This window comes from Ambystoma mexicanum, chromosome 7q (assembly GCF_040938575.1).
Source record: "Ambystoma mexicanum isolate Mex_15411 chromosome 7q, UKY_AmexF1_1, whole genome shotgun sequence".
Taxonomy (NCBI): Eukaryota; Metazoa; Chordata; class Amphibia; order Caudata; family Ambystomatidae; genus Ambystoma; species Ambystoma mexicanum.
The window spans coordinates 1,036,031,307-1,036,054,110 of record NC_090941.1 but is presented as its reverse complement, the minus strand read 5'-3'; the positions used below and the strand labels follow the sequence as shown (position 1 = coordinate 1,036,054,110).

The 22,804-nt window shown below is 45.2% G+C and overlaps 1 protein-coding gene across 2 annotated transcripts in view; it reads right to left on the bottom strand.

Moving 5' to 3' along the window:
- The window catches only part of PGAP2 (post-GPI attachment to proteins 2), a 241,616-nt gene that overhangs the window by 18,221 nt on the left and 200,591 nt on the right, over window positions 1-22,804 (bottom strand). For both annotated transcript variants that reach the window (XM_069640345.1, XM_069640346.1), the window contains exon 5: window positions 18,104-18,212. In XM_069640345.1, coding sequence (XP_069496446.1) covers window positions 18,104-18,212 — 109 coding nt within the window. The remainder of the gene's footprint in view (window positions 1-18,103; window positions 18,213-22,804) is intronic.

The following is a 22,804-nucleotide window of genomic DNA, read 5'->3' as shown; positions in this document are numbered from 1 at the left end:
GAGGGAGACGGATCGCATGGCTTGTTTTTATTTGTTCATCACTCTGCCTGCAAGTTCCTTTCATTTTATGTCCATTCCCAGTTGCTGTGAATTCCTGAAACGTATTGCCATGTATGGTGGTGTCTTTCTGATAGCACACACACTTTAAGTGAAAGCCAGCAATGCTCATGGTCCGTAAAGGGCTTGCTGGCTGCACTCTACAATAACTATCTGAGATTATACAACCCTATCACCCTGCTAAACACCTTAGGTCACCTAACCTGAACCTACTCTACTTCTGCCCAACAGGCTATATGCTCAGGTCCCCACCCTCAGGAACACACTCGTGCCATACCATTGAGTCAGGAAATTGTAAATGGTCTTAATAATTTACCTTGTAGATGTTGCATACATCACCAAAATCGTTTATCGGTTGAGCCTGCCCCCCAAACCCTAAATACCTACCTGTGCGACTGTTTTTCAACCAGTATTCTACTCATCCCAGCTAGTCTGATGCAGAACCTCCGCACACGTAGGTCCTCTGTTTGCTTCACCCACGCCAAGGCCTTTTCTCCAATCCTGGGTACACTTGGATGATGCCTCATACCAGCAGAATGCAACTTTCAGTCTCAGCTGTAAATCTCTGACTCATAAATATCTCCTACTCGTTCCCACCACACCCGTGCTCAGTGTTTGGATGCTGTCAAAGTGGGGTGTGGCACCCCAGAAATCCCAGCTAAATAAGTAAAATGCTTGATCACCCGGTGCTCATTCAGTTCTTGCCAACAAGGGTGCTCTTTTTAATGATGGCGGGATATGAGGTCATTGGTCACAGACACCTTTTACATTCAATCACTTAATGAACTTGATACTAACCTGCGGCCACCAGTGCAAGGCATTGGTTAAGAGTGTGCTGGAGGTTCTATCATGCATAACTAAAACACCCCAATCCCCTTTCTCCATTCCCCACAATGGTTCAGCTCCTTCATGGCTCGTTGTTAGACATTTTTACTTTAGAATCCATGCAAGAGCTGCAGTTGTGGACATGCACATTTTTACAGGGATTAACCACCTGCATGGACGCTTATTTCCCAGTAGAATTTTAAAAAGTGGGTGTTTCTGTATGCAGCAACGTGCTTAACCACGCTTGTCTGCTATTGACTTATTAGTGAACGCTCATGTCGCAGACGAAGGTAATGCTTAAAAGGCCAGGTGGAATATTTTCACACTATACAGCAAAGATAACTATTTTCCTTATTTCTGTTTAGAAGCCCCAATAATTGTTTTAGTGTGTCAGCACCAGGAAACAACAGACCACTTTAGAAAGAGACCAGTTACTGTAGAAGGAGGATCACAGAAATCCGGACAGGGTGGCGAGGTGAGAAAGCAGATCAATTGGGAGAATACTAGAGAGCACACCTTGCAGTTGCTCTTTACAGAATCCTGAATCAAATCTCATTTATGCAGATTCCAAGGACACTTTTGCCACTACATCACATATTAGTGAAGCAGCTGCTATACGCCAGAAGCACCCACTTCCCAACCCCCCCACCCCCCGAACAGAGATACCTGCACTGCGGACGTGACTATTAATCAGAAAATGACACTGAATGATTTCGAGCTCAAGCCTTATATTACTATACTGTGTGGAAATCGGAGAATCAACACTTTCTTTGTTACCGATGGTGTTACTAAATGGTCTCAAACGGAAAGCCCAGAACTGGCAAATATGAACCAGCTCTAATGCTGGGACTGTGCAGAGCTTTGAGTCATGTTCTGGTCTGCAATGGATTGTGTGTCTCTGAAGCAAGTTCAGTTGGCAGAGGTGTTTTCTGGAGGCCCATGGTGTTCGGAGGCAGCTAATAAACCCGCCCTGTTCCTAAACCTATCTCACACGTTGAGCAATTCTGGCAACGAGCTTGAGGCACCTCGCAAACCGCAGACCACGTGTGAGAAGGAAGGATGCTGCTGGAGAGTGTAAAGAAGCAGCACTGAGACAGCTGCAAGTGAACTGCAGAGTAGGACGCAGCGAGAGACAAAACAACAAGGTAGGAGCAACCTCGGGAGCCAAGCAGCATTTCTGGGATGTGCTCTCACAAGGCGCTGTTCGACACAGCATTCCAGGATAAAACTCGAGTTTGGTGGAAGGCAGTCAGTCAGATCACAGGGTGCTGGTGATGATGGACGCAGTCACACGCACACATTCCTTAATGACACTGGAGCAACCGTCAACATTATCGGGGAACAAGAATTCATGCTTGCAGGGAACACCCAAGAGCTGATACCATTAAAGGCAAGAATTTTTCAATTGGGAGCCAGTGTACCACTCCCATCGATGGGTCAATTAAAAAAAAAACATAATTCAAAGGGAAGAGGATAGATGCCATCATTGACTTTCTTCGGTGCCCAGTCCAAAGCAAATGTCTGCTCAGCTATCGCACAGCGAAAGCACTCGGTCTGCTTGAGATAACTTCAATCAAGACGACATAGTGGTATGTAGCGGAGGCCAGCATGGTTATGGGCCCATATGCCACCTAGCAGGTTCACCATTAACCAAGGAGATGATCAGAGATACATTTCCCGAACTGTTTCACGGACTGGGGAAATTTAAAGGCTCAGTAATTAACCTCCAAATAAACAATCAAATCAAGCCCGTCCCGCAACAACAGGGAAGGGTGGGGTTCCATTTACAGGACGCCATGTCATGTGAACTACAGCAGCTTTTGGACAACGATATCATCGAACTTGAGACTGGGCCCACACCGTGGATATCGCCCCTGGTAGTGGTGCCCAAGGAAGGCAATAGACTCTAGCCTCTGTGTCGATATGAGGGTGGCGAATACCGTCATCGAGAGAGACAGACACCTGGGGCCCAAGATAGAGGACATAATTGTCAGCCTAAACTGTGCAACGACATTTTCGAAATTGGATCTCAATCAGGGTTACCATCAGTTGGAGCTGCACACTGACTCCAGAGGGATAACATTTGCGTCCCACACTGGCCTCTTCGGGTACAAGCAATTGAACTTTGGGATCTCCTCTGCTGCAGATATATTTCAAGAGACCATCAGGCACCTACTCCTCCCTGTCAAAATGGTGTTTAATTACTCGGACGATATCCTGGTGTACAGCACCATGCAATAGCGATACTGGAGGTGTGCAAAATCCTAAGGAAGGCAGGGCTCATCCTAAACTACGACAAATGCAACATCAGCAGGGAAAAGATGAAGTTATACAGCTGATGGCATAGTATCCGTGCCAATGCACACATATAATGGATTGAAACAGGGCTGCCCACTGGCAGCTACCCTTTTCAAACTTTTCACCTCAGATTTCGATGAGTATATGAACATCCCATCACGGAATCCGCCTAAAGTCAATGCTACCCCCCTACCGCAGATGCTGTATGCTGATATTGTGGTGTTTGATAAAACGCAGTGGGGATTACAAATATGTCTGGATCGAATGGAAAGCTATATGACATTGAACGAACTAAAAATGAATACAAAGAAAACACAAATTATGCCATTAACGAAGAAACGGATGAACTCGCAATTTACCTGGTTCTTACAGAATAACAAACTAACACAGGTCAACACAGTCAAATACCTAGGTGTCTGGGTTAATCAATCTAAAGTTGAAACTGAATGGAGTATCCACCTTAAATCCAAAGCCCACGCGCTAGCTAGACAAGGAGCATTTCTACACAGAAAACATGGGAAATATTAATTGCAACCGGTTATAAACGTTTTTCGTCAAAAGGTCGTAGCAATCCTAGTTTATGGTGCTGAAACAATGCTAAACCTAAATACAGAGATATGGCAACAGTTAGAAGCCATTTTTGGTTTGTTTTTAGCTTTACCCCAGTCGTTCCCCATGGCTAGGATTCGATACGAAATTGCAACACAATCACTGCAATCCATCGTGACGTGGAAACACCTTGACTTATTCCGGAAAATCATGAGCGATGAATATAAGCCAGCTATTGAGATACTTCGTACTAATGCTGCAACAGTTAAACAAACATTGAACAACTCGAAAAACAAAATGGAAGAACACCTTGAGAAGGCTGACATTTCGATGGAAATGCTGATCCTGTGTCCACAGCATGCAAAGAAAAGAATAGGGCAAAATGACTGGATTCTTACTATCCAACTAAAGCTGCAATATCACATGAATCTCAAATGTAACATGGAGATGAGGCCTTTCAATCATCTTCCGAATTATCTGAAACTCTTCCCTGATAAGCATATCAGAGACTTGTTTCTGCGGCCACGCCGCAACTTGCTCCCCACACGTGAACGCTTGCTAAAAATCTAAAAAGAATTCTACCGCACAAGCCTTCTGTAGATTTTGCAAAAAACAAACACAAATTGAAACTCTTTTCCATGTCCTAATGGAATGTAAAGAACTGATTGAAAAAAGAAAACTCTACAGTGGAATGTTTTTGTGGTCCACATTACAGCTGACTGTAAAGGAAAGATGGGAACAAATACTGTTAGGTAACAACAAGAAGTTGACTTACATGATAATTCATTTTTGGAGAAATATTATCAAAGACGATGTAATGATTTAAAAACGATTTTTCTTTTATCTCTTTTTTTCTTTTTTTCTCTCTCCTGTTTTTCCTTCCTTTTCCTTTATATGTACAGACTGAAAAGTATGAATGTAATGTATAGAAATGAAAAGTTTAGAAATAAACTATATCATTTTAAATAAAAATAAAAAAATAGCCACATTTTCTCGGGGGAAGGAATGCAGCCTGACCCAGAAAAGGTGTGCACCATCAACAAGCTACAGGAGCCCACCCGTGTGGGAAAAGTCAGATCCTTCCTAGGGATGGCAGGGTACTGCACTCGATAATTACAGAAATATGCCATCACCACTAAGCTACTACGACGGCTCCTACGAAAGGACGAACCATTCAGGTGGTCAAGAGAGTGGTAGAAAGTGTTTGATGCGATGAAAATGGAACTGGCAAGTGCGAGACACCTGGCCTACTTCAACCCAAGGTGGCACACAGAACTGGTGGTTGACGCCAGCCCAGTTGGCCTGGGAGCCCATCCTGGCACAGCGTGAGAAGCCGGATGCCCACACAAGCTGTGTTGTAGCATATGCGAGAAGATCCTTATCCCAGACAGAGAGTGCCTATTCGCAGGCAGAGAAAGAGCCTAGCAGCAGTGTGGGCATGTGAATACTTTCACCACTTCATCACCAGGCCCACCTGTCACTGTTCAGCAAGCAGAGAGCAATAATGCCTCCCAGAATAGAAAGGAGGGGAATCTGCCTACAGGAATACGACTATACCATCATCCACCGACCGGGAGGAGGCAGCAATCCGGCCGACTACATCTCAAGGCACCCGACAATGACAGATCTGTCACCAAGGGAGGGAGATGCAGAATATCTATGCTATGTCGTAGAACAGACCCTACCACCTGCTCTCACCACCGATGACATAGCCAGGGCAACACAGGCCAGCCCGTCAACCAGGTGGGCCAGGGAACTCACTGTATCGAACAAATGGAGGCACTACAAAAGACATTCGTGCCAATGTGAAGAAGTGAACAAGCAGGAACTGGAACACAAGTCAAAGGTCAGCACGGAACTGGCAGTGTCCGAACAGGGGATACTGCTGAGAGGATGCCGAAAAGTTATCCCATCGTCCCTCCGCAGAGGATTGGTGCAGCTGGCACACGAAGGGCACCGAGGGGTAGAGGCAACCAAGAATCTACTCCGGCAATTGGCGTGGTTCCCACTCATGGTCGCGATGGTGGAAGACACAGTGAGGAGCTGCCTCCCATGTCGGTGCGCAGCCAGAAGCTACCTGCCACTTCCTTTGCAACCAACATGCATCCCTGAGGAAGTGTGAAAAGGGGCTGTGATGGACTTCTAGGGGCCACTCGAGACAGGGGATTACCTCCTGGTGATCGTTGATGAATTCTCCAGATTCCCCATTGTCAAACGCACACCGTCCACAGCATTCGGCCAGATCGCCAGGGTCATAGACCAAGTATTCAGTGAGTGGGGCATCCCCACCAAGTCAAAACAGACAATGGACCACCGTTCAGTGGCCACGACTTCCAGAGGTTCACAAGACTTCTGGGTTTCAGTCACCAACGGATAACGCCATTGTGGCCACAGGCGAGCAGGATGGCAGAGCGGTTTATGTCGTCTGTCAATAGAACCACCCAGAAGCCGACCGTCAAAGGAATGCCAATTCAGCAGGCTGTGTACCGCATGCTCCGCCACTACCGAAACATGTCACATTCCGTGACCGGGGTACCACCCGGGGACCTGATGAGAGCATACCAAGCCAAGCCACGCCTACCCCAAGGGAGACCCAAGACCCAGAGGGAGTCGGAAGACTGAATAGCGCTAGAGGATGAGGTGAGAGCAAGGGATGCAGTGGCAAAAGAGGCAGCAAAGGAAAGAACGGATCGTACCTGAGAGGGCTAAGGCAAAGGAGTTCTAAGAAGAAGAGGTGCTGATAAAACAGCGCATACAGAGGAAGACAGATGCCCGATATGATAGCACCCCCCTAAGAGTGACAGATAAAAGGGACTATGGTGACAGCTGCTAACGCCCAGAGGGCCGTCACAAGGAATGCGTCGTTCTTCAAACACTTCAAGCCGGACGAAGATACCGGACAGGAGACGAAGGCCTCTGTAAAAGAAGGGGAGGTTAGCGAGGAAATTCTCCTGACTCCAGCCGAACGGGGACACAGAGATGAGACAGAGGGGCAACCCAAGCGAACCATAAAGAAGCCCTGCAGGCGGACATCTTTGGCAGAGCTGTCTTGTAGCTTTTCCCGCTATCCAGCGAGAGCTCACCCCCCTAACCCTCCCTTTTGAAGCAAGGAGGACATGGCGACCGGGGACAGAGAGGCGCTGCTGAACGGGGAACCCCTCCAAGGTATGGAGAGCAGCTTCTAAAGGATGCGTATATGTGAGTGTAGGGGGGGGGCAGATTGAGCAGCGGGCGTACTAGGAAGATGGGAAGGAGTGAGCTGTAGCCCAGGAGACTACTGTCTTCCCCAAGAAGAGGAGAGCGGACAGTCCCCCCGAGCGGGTGAAGCAGTGAGTGAGGGGGACTGTGGGGAGGAGCACGACCATCCTCCAGCCACTAAATACAGCAAGCATGTGATATCGGGTGGTTAGAAGACCCCCCCCTCCCCTAAAAAGGAAAGGACAGCGGAGCGGACATGGAGGAGGGGATGGGTCACACCAGGAAGGGACTCAAGAAACACCTTAACGGCGGTTTATGGATCCAGAGGACACCCCCTTAACCCACCGCCAGTCCCTCATTAAGCACCTGGCTGACATGATCATTCACTGTGCTGGGGCAGCCTAGTGTATAACCTCCAAGTCTCTAAGTGCTGGATTAGATCATCGCTGTGACCTGGGTAGTGACCGAGAAGCGGGTCTCGGCAGCAGGAGTGTCCTCCCTTCCTGTCTGTCCGTCCTGAGGCACTGAAACATAACGGCACCAGCCACCTGAAGGAACTAGATCAAGGAATGGGGGCTCGTACAAGGCCCGTGGAGTCTAACACCATAAGGGGCACAGAGGAAGAGGGGACTGGGAAGTACTCTACAGATGCCAGGGGCTAAGGTGAAGGCCACTCCGACCAAATCTAAAGGGTCATTCGACTTGCAAGGGGGTCAGCTGGAACGTTCCTGGCGGCAGCATCAGGAAGAGACACAAGAGTCTGCCACAGGGAAACATACAGGATGGGGGGGGCCCCAAAGAGGCGAGTCCATATACCATGACCCTGAATAAGGAGGACCTGCAAGAATGCCTCAGGGGAATGGAAGAAAGAACGATTAGCTCACTTCAGGACCAATCCATGAAAATGAAAGAAGATCTTAAAAATTAATTACATGAAGTTAGGAAGGCAATCACGGACCTCGGCACGAGAGTGGACATTACTGAAGGAGGTCTGTCGGAAGTGACAGACGAAATCAAACAAAATGGAGACCTTTTGGAACAAGTAGCTAGGACCCCCCATAACCTTGAATTACAGGCGGAGGACTTGGAAAATCGCTCCCGCAGGTCGAATTTTCAAGTGAAGGGCCTGAATGAAGAGATCCTAGATGCGGACCTGAGGGATACTACAAAACAATGCTTTGGTAGCCTCTTGACAGGGATTCAATGGAGGAGGTGAAGATTGACCGGGTGCACAGGGAGGGACCCAAGAGGAGGGATCCAGGAGCGAGGCCACAAGATGTCCTGGTGGCCCTTCATACGCGGCTAGGGCCCACCCGGGAATAACAATCAACGGATCCCAGATTTCCCTCTATCAGGACTTGGCGCTAACCACACTACAAAAGAGGAAGGCTATGCACCTGCTGAGAAAATGTTTTATTGCCAAACACATCGCTTACAAGTGGACATTCCCGTTTGGTCTCCTGTTTACTTGGGAAGGGAAGCAGCAGAGAGTCACGACACACGAGGAGGGGCTGTCGCTAATGAACATAGAAGAAGAAACTCACCAGATGTAAATGCCTAGATCAGCTCACCCTGGAGAGGGCATTAGACCCTGGGAATGGTCTGGGAGAAGGGGAAGGATAGGGGGCAGGGAAGTAACACTGAAAGACCCCCAGGCCAAATTAAGGGGTGGGTACTCTACAGGGGGCAGTGGAGTGTAGCTAAATTACATACAGGGCTCAGAGAGCTGTGAATAGGGGAGATGGGAGGGAACATAATTCTATCAGGAGAGAGGGGACCCAGAGGGAGGGGGAGCTGGGGGTTGATCATGGACTCTGTTATGGGGTGTAGTTCACCCTGCCTGGGGACTTTCTCTGGGTTGAACCAGGTCCAAGGCCCCAGGATAGCATCTGGGGTGGTTCCTGGGAACTCAGGCCCTGACCAAGTATTGGGATGGGGGCAGAGGGGGGAGTTGGGTCTCGGGAAGTTAGGTGGGAGGGGGGGAGTTAATATGTGCAAGGTAGGGGGCTAGGAGGGGGGAAATGAGAAGCAGGGACTCGAACTTGCACAGCATCTCCAGAATGTGGTAAAAATATACTACTGATACGATCAAAGGGAAATGGCCACCACGTGTGGGATGCCACTTAGGATTACATCATGTAATGTAAGGGGTCTAAATTCGCCCATCAAGCGCAAAAAGGTTGAGGGGATGATCAGACACTACCAGGTGGATATCATTATGCTCCAGGAGACCCACATAAAGAAATCAGATAGGTTGCTTCCAAGATTTCAACACTTCCCACACACCTATCAAGCAAACCGCACAGGGGACATCAGCAGAAGTGCTGATAGGTTTCAGGGGCTCTCTTCAAGCGCAAGTCTTGCACACACACAAAGAGAAGATGGGGAGGTTGCCATTTTTGCAGGTGCAACTGGGGAATTAGAGAATTAACCAAGGGACCATATACGCTCCAAACGTAAATGAGGTCAACTTCCTTGGGGACGTAATGCTGAAATTGGAAAAATTTGCAGTGGGGGAGATTATCCTCAAAGGAGACTTCAATTTGGCATGGGACCCCATAAGAGATAGAAGTTTAGGGAGTGGTCAAGGGAGCAATCCTCTGCCAAAGAGCTTAAAAGATGCCTTTGACAATCTGGCCCTTAAAGATGTGTGGGCGAATTGAACGGGGAAGAGAGTGGTTATACTTGTTTCTCACATGTGTACCAGACATGGTCTACAATTGATTACATCTGGGGTTCGGCGGCTCTCGGAGAGATAGAAGATGTGAATCTGGGAGTAATCTCACTATCTGACCATGCACCACTAACACTTACAGTGCAGATGTGGGAACCGTGCAGAGGGTTATGAGCCCGGACACCCGCAAGAGATGTCAGACGACGTGGTGGTAGGAGCACTGGGTGGCAGGACAGAGGAATTCTTTGCTGAGAACGAGGGTGGAGATGCGTCAAAATAAGGGATTTGGGAGGCATTTAAAGTGGTACTTCGAAGAAAAATTATAGCGTTACAGTCCCAAAAAAGGAAAATGAGGGAGGCTATGGAGCTAGAAATTGAATCCCAGATAAGAGAAACCTTGCAAACGTTTGCAAAGAATAAAAGTCGTGCTTTTCATAAAAAGTTGATGGACCTTAGAGCTCAGCTGGAATTGCTCCGCTCGCGCAGGGCAGAAAGATCCCTATTGTATACCAGACAGAGTTGTTATACTAACGCGAACAGAGCTCAAAGACTCTTGGCTAGACAACTGAGACGGGCAGAGGCAAACCGTACGATTACAGCCCTAAAACAGCAGGATGAGTTGATTACAAGAAGATGTTGTGCTCCATTGAGGAATTCTATGGTCATGATGTGATCGTTTATTTATATAGTGCCTATAAACAAGGTGTTTCAAAGCGCTTCAAGCGGTTCCCTGTACAAATCCGATAATCCCGATCAGCAGTCAGTAAAACACTATTTTGGACAGGCTTCAATGTGTAAATTGGTAGACGCTGATAGGGAGCGACTGGAGAAGGAAAATACTAGCGAGGAGGTGGAGGCTGTGATCAAGGGTCTACTGCAAAACAAAACTCCTGGACCAGATGGTTATGCAGCTTGTTTCTACCATAAGTTCCACACTAAATTGAGCATGAAGCTTGTAAGCCTCTTTAACTCATTCGGCCACAGAGGTATGGTGACCCCTCCTCCCCCTCAATGACAGAGGACAAAGTCTTAGTGCTCCCTAAACCCAATAAGGACCTCGAATCTCTGTGGGTCCTATCGCCCCATTACGCTCTTAAACTTGGAGGCTAAGATATACACAGAGGTCCTTGCGGTCCGATTATCACCTCTCCTGCCAGACCTATTGGGTACGGACCAATTAAGGTTTATTCGGGGCAGACACACACAGGACAACATTAGAAGGGTGTCCTATTTAATAGAAAAGGTGGAGCATTGTAGATTTCCGGTGGTATTAATAGGGCTTGACGCCGAAAAAGCGGTCAACCTTGTTGAATGGCTATTTTTATTTGAAGCTCTGGAACAAATGGGAGTGAGTTTGAAGTTTGTACAGAAGTTTAAGGCTGCTTATAGCAGACCCATGATGAGATTTTCTATTAATTCACGCCTGTCGGAAGTGGTGCAAGACATGGGTGCCCCTTGTCCCTACTCCTATACGCAGTGTATCTAGAATCGCTACTAATGTCCATAAGGCAAAACCGGCAATACAAGGGAGAACATCAAATAATAATTTGGGGGGGGGGACATAAAATAATAGCTTTTGCGGATGATTTATGTTGCTGACCCTGACAAATCCAGACACCTTAATACCAGCGTTACTGCAAGAACTCTCCACGGTGGAAAAAGTGGCGGGGGTAAAAACCAACATGGCCAAATCAGAGCTGTTAAATCTAAGGCTTACAAAAAAAACATCTGAATATTTTACAGAAAGTGTCCCCATTTAAAACAGCAACAGATACGATAGCATACCTTGGGGTGAAATTAACTAATTCTAATTCGACCATATATGGGGCAAACCTCTCGGAGCTACTCTCTAAAATCAAGGCAGATTTGAATAGATGGAATCCATTACGAATTACCTGGTTGGGGAGGAGAGTCTCAAAAATGGTGGCACTCCCTCCCTAGGGTTCTTTACCTCTTCCAGGCACTTCCAGTTAAGGTTCCACTAGCGTTTTCTAAAGTGCTGAATAGACTTATAACTCATTTTATTTGTCAAAACAAATGCCCCAGAATAGCTTTGGAGACCTTGATGGCCGCTAGGTTGAAGGGGGGCTTTGATCTCCCGAACTTTGCTAGATATTATGCAGAAGCACAATTGAGAGTCCTGCGAGAAAGGCTTTCAAATGACATGTCAAAACCATGGGCTAGAATGGAACAGGCTGTGGCGGGGACTCACCTAGAGGGGGTGCTGTGGTTGAGTAGATAGGACAGGCCTAGGAATATTCTCTCTGTGGTATGCGAAATATGGGACCCGCTCAGACAGGAGCAATTCTCCACAATCCCATTCCCATTCCCATTTACCCCAATACTTGGGAATCCGCAGTTTTCCCCAGGAATGTGCCTGGGCTCCTTTGCAAGATGACGTGCAGTGGGGTTCAAAAAGGTGGGAGATATGACGGAGAGGGGTGAGGTCAGATCCTTTGAGGAATGTAAACAACAGCTAGGATTGTCCGAAAAGGATAGGATGGAATATTACCAGCTAAGACACTGCTTGAAACAACCGGACATAAGAATAGCAGGGCAAAGAGGCTTGACTCCTTTCAAAAAATGTATAACAACTGACATGGGGGTCAAACGACTAGTATCAAATCTATATGGGATCCTACTGGGTGCAACACTCGACCGTACATGACCATATATGCTGAAATGGAAGAGCACAATTGGGGAGGAAATACCTGCCAACCACTGGGAAACACTATGGGAACAAATTCCGAAAATTAACCAGATCTATCCAAATCAGGGAGGCATGGTACAAGACGATGGTGCACTGGCACTATACTCCGGAAAGACTAGATGCAATGTTCCCTGGGATAACTCAGGAATGTTGCAGGGGGTGCTCGCGGAGGTGTGGGGACTGGAGGAACATATGGTGCGACTGCCCGGCACAATATGTTAAGTCTCAGATCCAGAAAATGGAAAATGATTCTGAAGATTCGGACCTGCAGCAGGGCTTCACCGGGCAGTTCAGTCGTTGTAGGGGCCCTCTTCCATCAGCTCCTCGTTGGTTCTTTCGTTCCAGTGGCGACTCTGCTCTTCCAGTCCCAGAGACCTGCTTTTTATGCAATTTTCCCCCATGTCAATCACACAGCAGGGTGGCTGTCCTGGCAAGGACAGTCACCCAGCCAATAAAACAGGAGTGAAACTTGGGTTACCAAGGGAACCCATGGCAGGGGTCCTAAGACCCCTCCCTCACATCCTGCCTAACTAGACTTTCAGGCACCTTAACGAGGGCTTCTGTGCAGAAGCCCGCAAAAAGACAGTGAACTAAGGGACCAAACCTGGTAAAACACGAGAAAGAATTTTACAAAAAGAAATGGCAAATAAACCCAGCCGGAACCGTAATAAAACATATATGGTCAAGCGGGTTTATGTTTGAGGCTTAATATAATAGCCTAAAACAATACCATGGTTATTTAAGATAATCGCGGTATAAAAAATAGGGTATATACCACTGCCACCAGCCAAGTCTTGATGTAAAGGGAGCAAAACAATGTTCCAAGAGACACAGAAAAAAAGGGATAATAATTAACCCTTTCCAATACTCCATGTAAGATGGGGTGTACTGGGTCTGTGGTTTAAAGTGACTAACAAAGTTAATGGCAACTTTATCTTTTCTGGGGGACAGTAGTCAGCCCCAGAAAATGGAGTCAGTGGGAAGTCTCAAAGACAACCCTGTGTCACTGCACTGAAGGTGCTGTGTAACACACAAGAGAAAATGATGCTATGGAATAGGTGAGGCTCCATTGACCAAGATCACACAAAAAGTAGAAACACACACAGCAAAACACATGGAAGAGTAGGAAAAAGGCTCACACTCTTACCAGGTGGAAAAAAATAAACCCTAGAAATCCAACAAAGCTGCTGAGGGACTCATTAGGTAAGGGAAATCAGCCATTTATGAGAATTCTCCCTAACAAGGTCTCATTAGCAGATGTAACTTTCAGAGATTCAATTACCATATTTTTATATAACATTTTATATGAACAGTAAAGACATCTCAGGCTATCACACCCTCACAGATGGCATTCTGTTACACACACCAGGATGGTTTTGTGCATTATTGCAGACTGGTCCTCTGAAAACCGGCTTCTGTGATGGTCTATTTTGTAGTCTTTTTTGGTCTATTTTGTCCTTGCATAGAAGATTGTAGATGTGGAGGAATGTTTAACTATGGAGAAGGTGTTGATGAGGAGACAACCAGAGCCAACCATTCCTGTGTGGTTCCTTCCTGTAGATTAGTCCTCCCAGAGATGGGAGCTGGCAGATAGCTTCATTGTTTGTGCCATTGAAGATTAAGAGTCTTGGTTAAGGCCTTCATCCTCAAACTGAGTGGAATCAGGTCGATTGCCCTAGCACTAGCAATGGAGGGTTATGGCGTGATGTTTTGTGAAACAGAGTGATCAACATAGATTTCTGGATTTAGATGATTCTAGGAGCTTGTCCTGTCAGATGTGTGATTTTATCTGTCAGTGAGGGATTTGCTTGTAGGTTTCTACTGTTCTCAGTTTGCTCTTGGAAATACGTTATTGGCGTGGCGTGACGCTTACACTTTAAATGCAGATGAGAAGTTGTTTGAGGGGGTATGTCGAGATGAAGGACATGGGGGTCTTTGGAAGGAGGATGACAGGAGAACTGACAATGTCCCATGATTGATTGATTTGTGGCAGCTGTGAGAGAAGACGCCTTCGATTTCCTTCTTTCGTCAGCTATGACCCTGCTATCTTGTCATGTTCTAGGCATGAGAAGCGGTCTTGCACCGAGGTGTGACCGTTGAGGTTTTTAGGGTAAGCTGTTGTGAGCTTCCCTGTGTAGTGTGTTTAACTTCCCTTCGGGTGATGGTGCAGTTGGCTGCTCTTTGGATCCTGGCGCATAGCAGGCCTCTTTTTTTAGACAGGCACATTGGTTCAGGCAATGTATCAGATTAGTCTTGCGGAATGGCGGTTGAGACCCTTACTGTGGGGTCAGGGAGGATGATCAGGTCGTGCACTCAGTTTTTGGGAAGCTAAGTGAGCAGTTTGTAGGACTTCTTCCAGGAGAAGGTATGGAGTTTGCAAGTCAGGCTATGTAGACCAGACCAGGAATTACCTATGCAAGCGAATGTGACTAGGCCATTATTGATCAAAGTTTATCTGTACAAAATGAGTCTGGCAATGCAAGGTATAGCTTAGTTAAGGGAGTAGCTAAATCTTGCTAGGCAACACATCTTAACTAATGAATAAAATATGTCTGGCTAGGCAATAGCTGGCTTGAACAGATGACAGCTATGCCTGGCTGTACAAAATAATTCTGGCAGTACAAACGTAGGTCTGCTTGAGAAAGAAGATGCATTTTGCAGTTTTAAAGTTGTATGTGAAAGTAACATAATACATTAGCATACATAGCTTAATAAATCTAGGTGTGTAGCAATGAATAGGAGTAAGTTATGCAGCAGGTGATTTAATTTGGCGTGCGCTGAGCCTGTACTAGGAAAAGAGTTCAGAAATTACGATTGGACAGCGTACCGTCTAGCATTGCTTCAACGACACATTCTGACACTCCAGCCCCATCACAACCTCATTGTAGCTCATTCGGAACAAGTGTCCTGGACAATGGAGCCAAGTTTATTTCATGTGCACTTTAGGCCTTGTATGGCCTTTCCTGACTTGTAAACAAGAAAAACGACATTGAATTATTTAAAATGCGGTTGAGAGGAGAAAGCATGGTGCGTGTAAAGCAAACAATAATAAGAGCTATAAAAAGAAAATCTTTTAATGGTGAAGAGGGCAGCGTTGGCAATAGTCAATTAGTATAAATAGATTAGTGACTAGCTGGAGAGCAGATTACATTTAGTCATACACCCAGCTACCAATACAAAAAGAAAATGTCAAATATTTCAGTCAAAGATCTGGATGACCACTGTTCAGCGATATGCTTTATGAGTAGTATACAGGGAGTTTGGGGGGTGTAGCAAGCACAGTGGGGGGACGGGGGAGAGGTCTCTGACAACAAATATGGGCGTCCTCATTTCAGTCCTAGATCAGACAGTGATCAGGAGAGGAGAGCGTAACCCCAAAATATTACTCAACAATGGGTGTGATACTGCACTTCTAAAACCGACTGAAGTTGCCTTATTGGGAGAGCTAGAGGAAGAGCATGGTACTAATGGGTGGGTAGTAGCCGCACACTAGTTCCCCACCTTCTGGAGGTGGCCAGGATGCTGGCAGCATACCATTTACAAAAAAGTGGGCTTCCCGCACATCAGTACTGAATTTTCCAGAACCCAGCCACAAAAAAAGATAGAGGCCATTAATAGAGAGAAATTCACAAAATAACTACAGTTTATGAGCACCTCAGGATAGATTTTATAAGTATTAATTAGAGCAAGGTCTATAGACTACAATCGCTGAGGGGCAATCACCCGGGTGGAATATAGGGAGACTGCAGTTTTCAGTTTTAATATTGAAATTGGAGTCCGGATAGGAAGACTCTAAACTTCTGGTCTGCATGTTGGGACCAATGGCTGGCAACTTCGTCTTGATGCCGATGACAGTTTCCTTAGCCCTACCTTTATCTATTCAGCGCTTATGTGACAGAGCAATGCCGAAAATAACAGAACACTGGTTCTAAATTTCAACATTTGTGATTTGCTATATGAATTAGAACTTTTTCTAGACCTTTGGACAACAAACAAAAAAAAGGGAGGAAAAAATGTAGAACTTCAGAAACTTTGTTTTAAATTATTGGTAAAGGTAATTCCCGTCTTGATAAATGGTGCAGACGTTAACCCAGTGATAAGTGCAATAGAGGGTAAACTTTGGAATAGTGTTCTGCCACTACCCCAGTCACTTCTGATAGCCTGTATAAGGTATGAACTTGGCCTACAGTCCCTTCACTCCCATGTAGTATGGAGGATATTAGCTGCACATAGATTGATTCTACCACTACAGTCAAATGCCTAATCTGAGGACATCAATACAGGCCTACAGGAGAACGTAAACCCATTTTTGAGTAGCTTTGGCCAATTTGCACAGGAAATCCTAAGGTAATGTGAACATGCTACAAACAACCTAATAGACAATCCAATGCATGTCAAAAAGTCATTAAAAAGACATTACTGAATTAATTCAATCACAGAAAAGCGTAGTAAAATAATGAATCAATCATTCTCAATGCAGGATAAGCCTCAGGGTCTTCTAATCGGTTACCTGAAACGATTTCCTAGCCCAACAGCCAGAGCAGATTTCCTAAGAGTTCGCTTAAATATCTTGCCAACTAGCGAGATCTTGTTCAACAGGCATAAGGATCAATACACTAATAACTTATGTAAACGTTGTGGTAATATATGTACTGAGAATCTGAGATATCTTGAAGGACTGTCAAAGCACAAAGAACCTGAGATTGAAAAGGTTCACAAGATTTGTGGATAAGGACTGGTGGTTGGGCACACAATCATTTTGGGAATGAGACCCTGCTGACATGGGAAGTAATTGGGTTGCTTAGAGAAATCAATCTGCTGAGCAAACATGATAAATTGGACATTAGAATCTAAAGTATAATGAATTTAATTTATGGATGCTTTTGTTAGCTTAATGTGTTCTCTTTCTTTTCTTTTGTTCTTTTTGCTGCAATGTGAAAAGTCAATTTGTTGGCTATTTCACAATAAGATTTTTTTTTTAAAACTTCAGGAAAATGCAAGGAACATGGACAACAAAGGGGATAAGTAAAAAAAAGGTTACGTTTTTCTTTCCTCCGAGTAATTCCTTGAAGTTTTTACGGTAATGACTTATTCATTTTTATTTCCATCTTTTTCTCCCACAGATGGGCGTCATCTCAACCTGTACCCACAGCTAGCTAAGTGATCGCAAATATGAACTACACAACTCTACAAAAGCAGAATTGTGCCAGAAACATGTATGGTCAAGGTAGTTTGCTCACTAGAAATGTGGGCACTGAAACAGATAGTTCACTGCATCTATACTAAGCACTCGTTGAAATCAAAACGACTAGCTGAATGTTAGTGCTGAAAACAAGGGCCACTGATTCCAGCGCTGCATACCGTCCCACTCGTTGATGAGCCATAAAATAATTAACCCGTTACACATGTGTTTCCACCCAAGGTCAAGACCAAATCCCAAGGGCACTACTGTCAAACACATAGGCCCTTACCCTACCAAAGAGGTGGTTTCTGCATGCATCAACACAACGGAAGAGCAATCTTGAACTGCCCATTCTACTCCTAGCAACCAAACCCAGATCCTTCTCTTGCAAGTCCAAAAGCACCCCAATACCACAAAAACAATAGCATTGAGTCCCATACCATAAAGCATGAACACATTATCTAGAATGACTTCAAGCACAGCGCAAGGTCTTCAGTGGAGACCAGGAAATCATGGACAAGTCATGCTTTCAATGAAGTGCTCATTATTGGTAACGTTGAATATGGGAGAAGTAAACAAAACTAGACACAGAAGAGTTTCATGCCATTACCTCCAGCCTCACAGTACATATTGTGTCGAAAGTACACCAGGACCGATATGCCAAACGTCAACATGTTAAAAATGAAGAGGCGCATTTTCCAGTTGTAAGAAGTCCGCTCCTGAAATAAATAAGAAAGCAGAGGATTCAGCCATGCGCAAGAAGTGAGAAGGAAAGTTGGTTCATGCAGAGAATGTATTGAAAAAAAAAAGATAAACTTGCCAAACAAATCCATAGGCACAAACTCATTAAAACCTTAGATTCCAAACATCATCAAGTGGTAGTTGCAAGGTACAGAAGCATTAGAGCAGGAAGTTCTATACATCTGGCAATGGAGCAAAACCAGGGTAAACCCCTGTGTTTGGGCCTGTGCGCAAACTCATTGGGCACAGCGCTATTACATCGCCCATTTTTTCCCCGATTATTTTTTTTCGACTGTTTAGTTCCACCTCAATTTTGGATCCGCTCGTGATACTCCGGGCGAGATGATGGAAGTATGTGGCACAGTGATGTAAGATGTGGCACACTGGGTATGAGAAAGGGCTCAGAGCAGCAGCTGGAGCTGGGAAGCAGAGGCTGGAGAGATGACCAGAGGACTGCAGTGGTAACACTTCATCCTGTATCTGCTACACCTGATGAGTACATGTGATGGATATATTACAGCCCTAAATGAAGCCTGGGCTCCAGACTCATCTGTGCAGGCATCATCTTTTTAATACAGCATTGCCTCTGCAGTGTGAAGTAAGGACGCACAGTCTCCAGGAATGGCAGGAACGCTGCTTTATTTGTAATAATCATAACAGGCCCCGCAACTGTAATGCCTCCTTCCCTCTCTCCTGTCTCTTCCATCCGCCAGTCTCACAACATTCACCTCCCCTTCCTTCCACACTCCAACCTAATCACTCCATGCTGCCATTTCAAACTCAGCCCTGTACAATGATTGCTAAATATACTCAGCCCAGAATACTACACATTTCTGGGTATGAGAGGGGGAAGCTCGATACCTGCATATGTTGTTCCCCAAGGAAAACCCCCTGGCACCCCTTAAAGAGTGCCACTGCTGCAATGGGGCATGTGAGCCGGATGTGGAGGAAGCTGAGCTCCTGAATCTGCTGACCTTAAAGGAATAACCACCAGCCAGGAAAAAGGCCCCCCCTAGAAAGCACTGAGCTTGGAGCCCTCTGCTGAACATGTTCCCTTCCACTCCTGCCTTGGGGAACAAGCAGGGCTGCACCATCAGGCGGGAGATGTGACGGCGAGCAACACATCCAAAATCACCTGTGGGCAGAAAAGTAAGAAGTGGCAGTGAGCATGAAAAAAAGAGTGCCAGAAGGCAACGTAAGATCACTGCCAGTGTACATACATTGCCTGACAACTGTAAGTACAGCACTTCCAGGAGCGCTTGCCTATTGTCTGAGTTGAAGTATAGTGATGCATAGCGACGACAAGCACAGTAAATCCACCAGCACTACATGGCGACCATCTTAATTGAACCTTTAAAGGCAACTTTCATCCCTCCCCTACACCCAATGCTAAGCAGCAAGGAACACCCACAGTGCCGGTAGTGTTTGGCACAGCGAGTGTGACAAAGTAAAGCATATGTAGCAGTGCTTAATTTGTAAAATAAATAAGTGCCAGGGCCCAGATACTTTCAAGCACTTCTGCAACACTGCGGGCGGGCTGTTCCCCACCTCTGGTGCCACCACCCGCAGCTGCTCCCCACAGTGTCGGCATATTTGGGGTTAGACTACAGCTCGCACCTGCTCATTGTGGTTGATGGATGCACTGGCTATCAACACTTCATAATTAAAGTGAGTCTGAGACCATAAGTCCCTGGGCTCAAAAATAAGTGCTAGGCGGATTGTTTTTCAAGAATGTCCTGGAATTGTGGTGATTATAAAGAGGAATCCTACAAATACTAGATTGGTCAGCATGCGTTGTTAGCGATAAAGGAAAAAATGTGAGGGCTACAGCCGGTGGACATCCCAAAATCTGTTTGGACTAAATTAGCCATAGGCATTACGGGATCATATGAAATCCTGGATACCCAGAAGATTTACATCTTTGTCCTATTGGATTATAAATCGATATGGGTGGAGTGGGGCATTGCGGAAGGAGCTGTTACTGCAAGAAAAATAGTAATGTTTTTGGAAGAGGTGTTTAATAGGAAATGGGACCATTTGGAAATATTAACATATAATGGGGTCCAGTTCATGTCCATGGAGGTAGTCTTTTATGAAAGAAAGAGCTATTGAGCACAAAACTACTTCCTTGTATCACCCAATGGTTAATGGCCTTGTCGAGAGGATGAATGGTTTTGTGAAGAGCATCATTCAGCTGGCTATTGCCAATGCCTTGCCGTGGAGAGAAACCTTAAGAGAAGCTTTAAACACTTATAGGATGACTAGACATTCGGTCACTGAAGAGGAGCTCTTTATAATAATGAGGGGAAGAACAGCGTCCAATAGACTTAGACCTGCTTGGTTAGTATCGAGTACTCACAAACAAATCGACATTGGTGACATAGTAAAGAGAGTGAAAGAAAGGCAAGCCAAGTGCAAAGAATATTATTACACAAATAAAAAGGTGGCAGTGAGCAAGATTAAAGACGGTGACTGCATTTGTGTGAAAAAGCCCAAAAGAGTGCTGAAAAGAGAATCCAAATTTAGGTCTCCCCAAAGAGTAGTGAAGACTTCAGGAAAATCTGTCTTACTGGAAGATGGCAAAAGATGGTCGTGTGACGATGTGGTACTGTTGGAGAGGAACGTTCAATCGGAGGATGATGGTAGTGTGAGAAAGTCACACGTGACTGGCAGGTGGCCCAAAGACTTTTTCGGAGGGAGATGGCATGTCAAGAAAAAACAGAAGAATCATACAGAACTTCAAGAAGGACTTTATTTATTACTAAACTTTGCAACCTGATGATCCTGTCGTGACAGTGTTCTCAGCATGGCACCTGCCGCACCTCGGTGCTGTGTGTTGTGCCCATTGCCATATCCTTTGCCAATATCCTTCTTTGTGTTGGTAACTGAGTCTTTAATTTCCTTCCAAATACCTGGCCACCAATAATTTTCACTCACTCTCCTTTTGGTGAGACTCATCCCTACATGGCATTCATGTGCTAGGTCTATTATCCTTTTCCTTAATGCCACTGGTGGACTAATGCGATCCCCTCTATATACACATCTAGAATCAATTGAGATATAATCTCTTATCTGGATGTATATCTTGATACTCTTATCAGTTTACTTCCACTCACTTTGGACAGCTTGTTCGAGACACTTCTGCTCATGATCTTCAGACACTGTCCTGACCCATTCATCTTTTGATATGCCCAGATTTACAGATGCAATTATATTTTCTGTGTTTTGGTCATTGTAGGATTCCTCTTTATAATCACCACAATTCCAGGGCAATCTTGAAAAACAATCCGCCACTACATTTGACCTGCCTGGAGTGTATCTTACACTGACATTATACTGCATATCATCTAGTATCCATCTCCGTATCCTAGGTGAAACCAGGTGTGGGCTCTTGAAGTTCAGTACATGGATCAATAGTTTATGGTCTGTCTTTAACTCAATTGGCAAACCCCAAATCAGACTCCTGAAATGTTCCAATATCCACTTAACCCCCAGTGCCTCTCTTTCAATTATGAAAAGTTATTTTCTGGTCCTGTTAGTATTCTCGATGCAAATGCAAATGCAATAGGCACTGTTCTATCTCCATGAATTTGTTCTAGGACACCCCCTAACCCAACCTTACTGGCGTACACTGAGATCACATTTTGAGTCTTGCAATGAAACATATTCAATGTTGGTGCCTTGTTTATGTACACTTTCATTTGTTCGAACTCATACTTGCACTCCTCTGACCATGTAAACTTCATAGATTTTTTTCATAAGATCTCTCATGTATTTTGTTTTTTCCGTGTAATAAGATATGAATTCTGAGTAATATTCGGTTAGTCCTCAAAAACCTTGCAGTTGATCTTTGTTAGATGGTTCAGGGATATTCAAAATGGTGTCTACGAGATCCCTCTTTGGTCTAATTCCTTCAGAATATATAAGATGTCCCAAATACATAACCTCATTCCTCTTCAACTGACATTTCTATATTTTCAGAGTGAGACCTCTCTTTGCATTACGTGTAGCACTCCCAGTAACTTGCCATTATGCTCTTCTTCTGTCATAGTCGAAATCAAAATGTTGTCTTGAAAATAATAAACACCTTTAAGACCACCAAATAATTGATGCACAAGCCTTTGAAATACTGCTGACACTGAGGCTAAACCAAAAGGCATTCTTTGTTACACCCCTGGGAGCTTTCAGGTACAAAACGATGTGAGGTGTTTAGATTCTTCATCTAACTTGACCTGATGATATGCTGAGGACAAATCGAGAGTTGTGAAAAACTTTGTTGGGCTCATGATTGTTAGTAACTCTCCAATATTAGGCAAGGGATGCCCGTCTATCCAAATCTTCGCATTCAACTCCCTTAAATCTACACACATTCTGATGGAACCATCTGGTTTATGCACAATCTCAATCAGAGAAAGCCACTCGAGCTCTCAATCGGTTCAATGATATCTTGTTCACATAGCTTGGTAAATTCTTTCTGCAGGGCTTCTCTTGTGCCTATGGGAATATTTCTTACTTTGTGTGCAACAGGTTTTGAACCGTTCTTGAGAATGATCCTATGTTTGAAACCTTT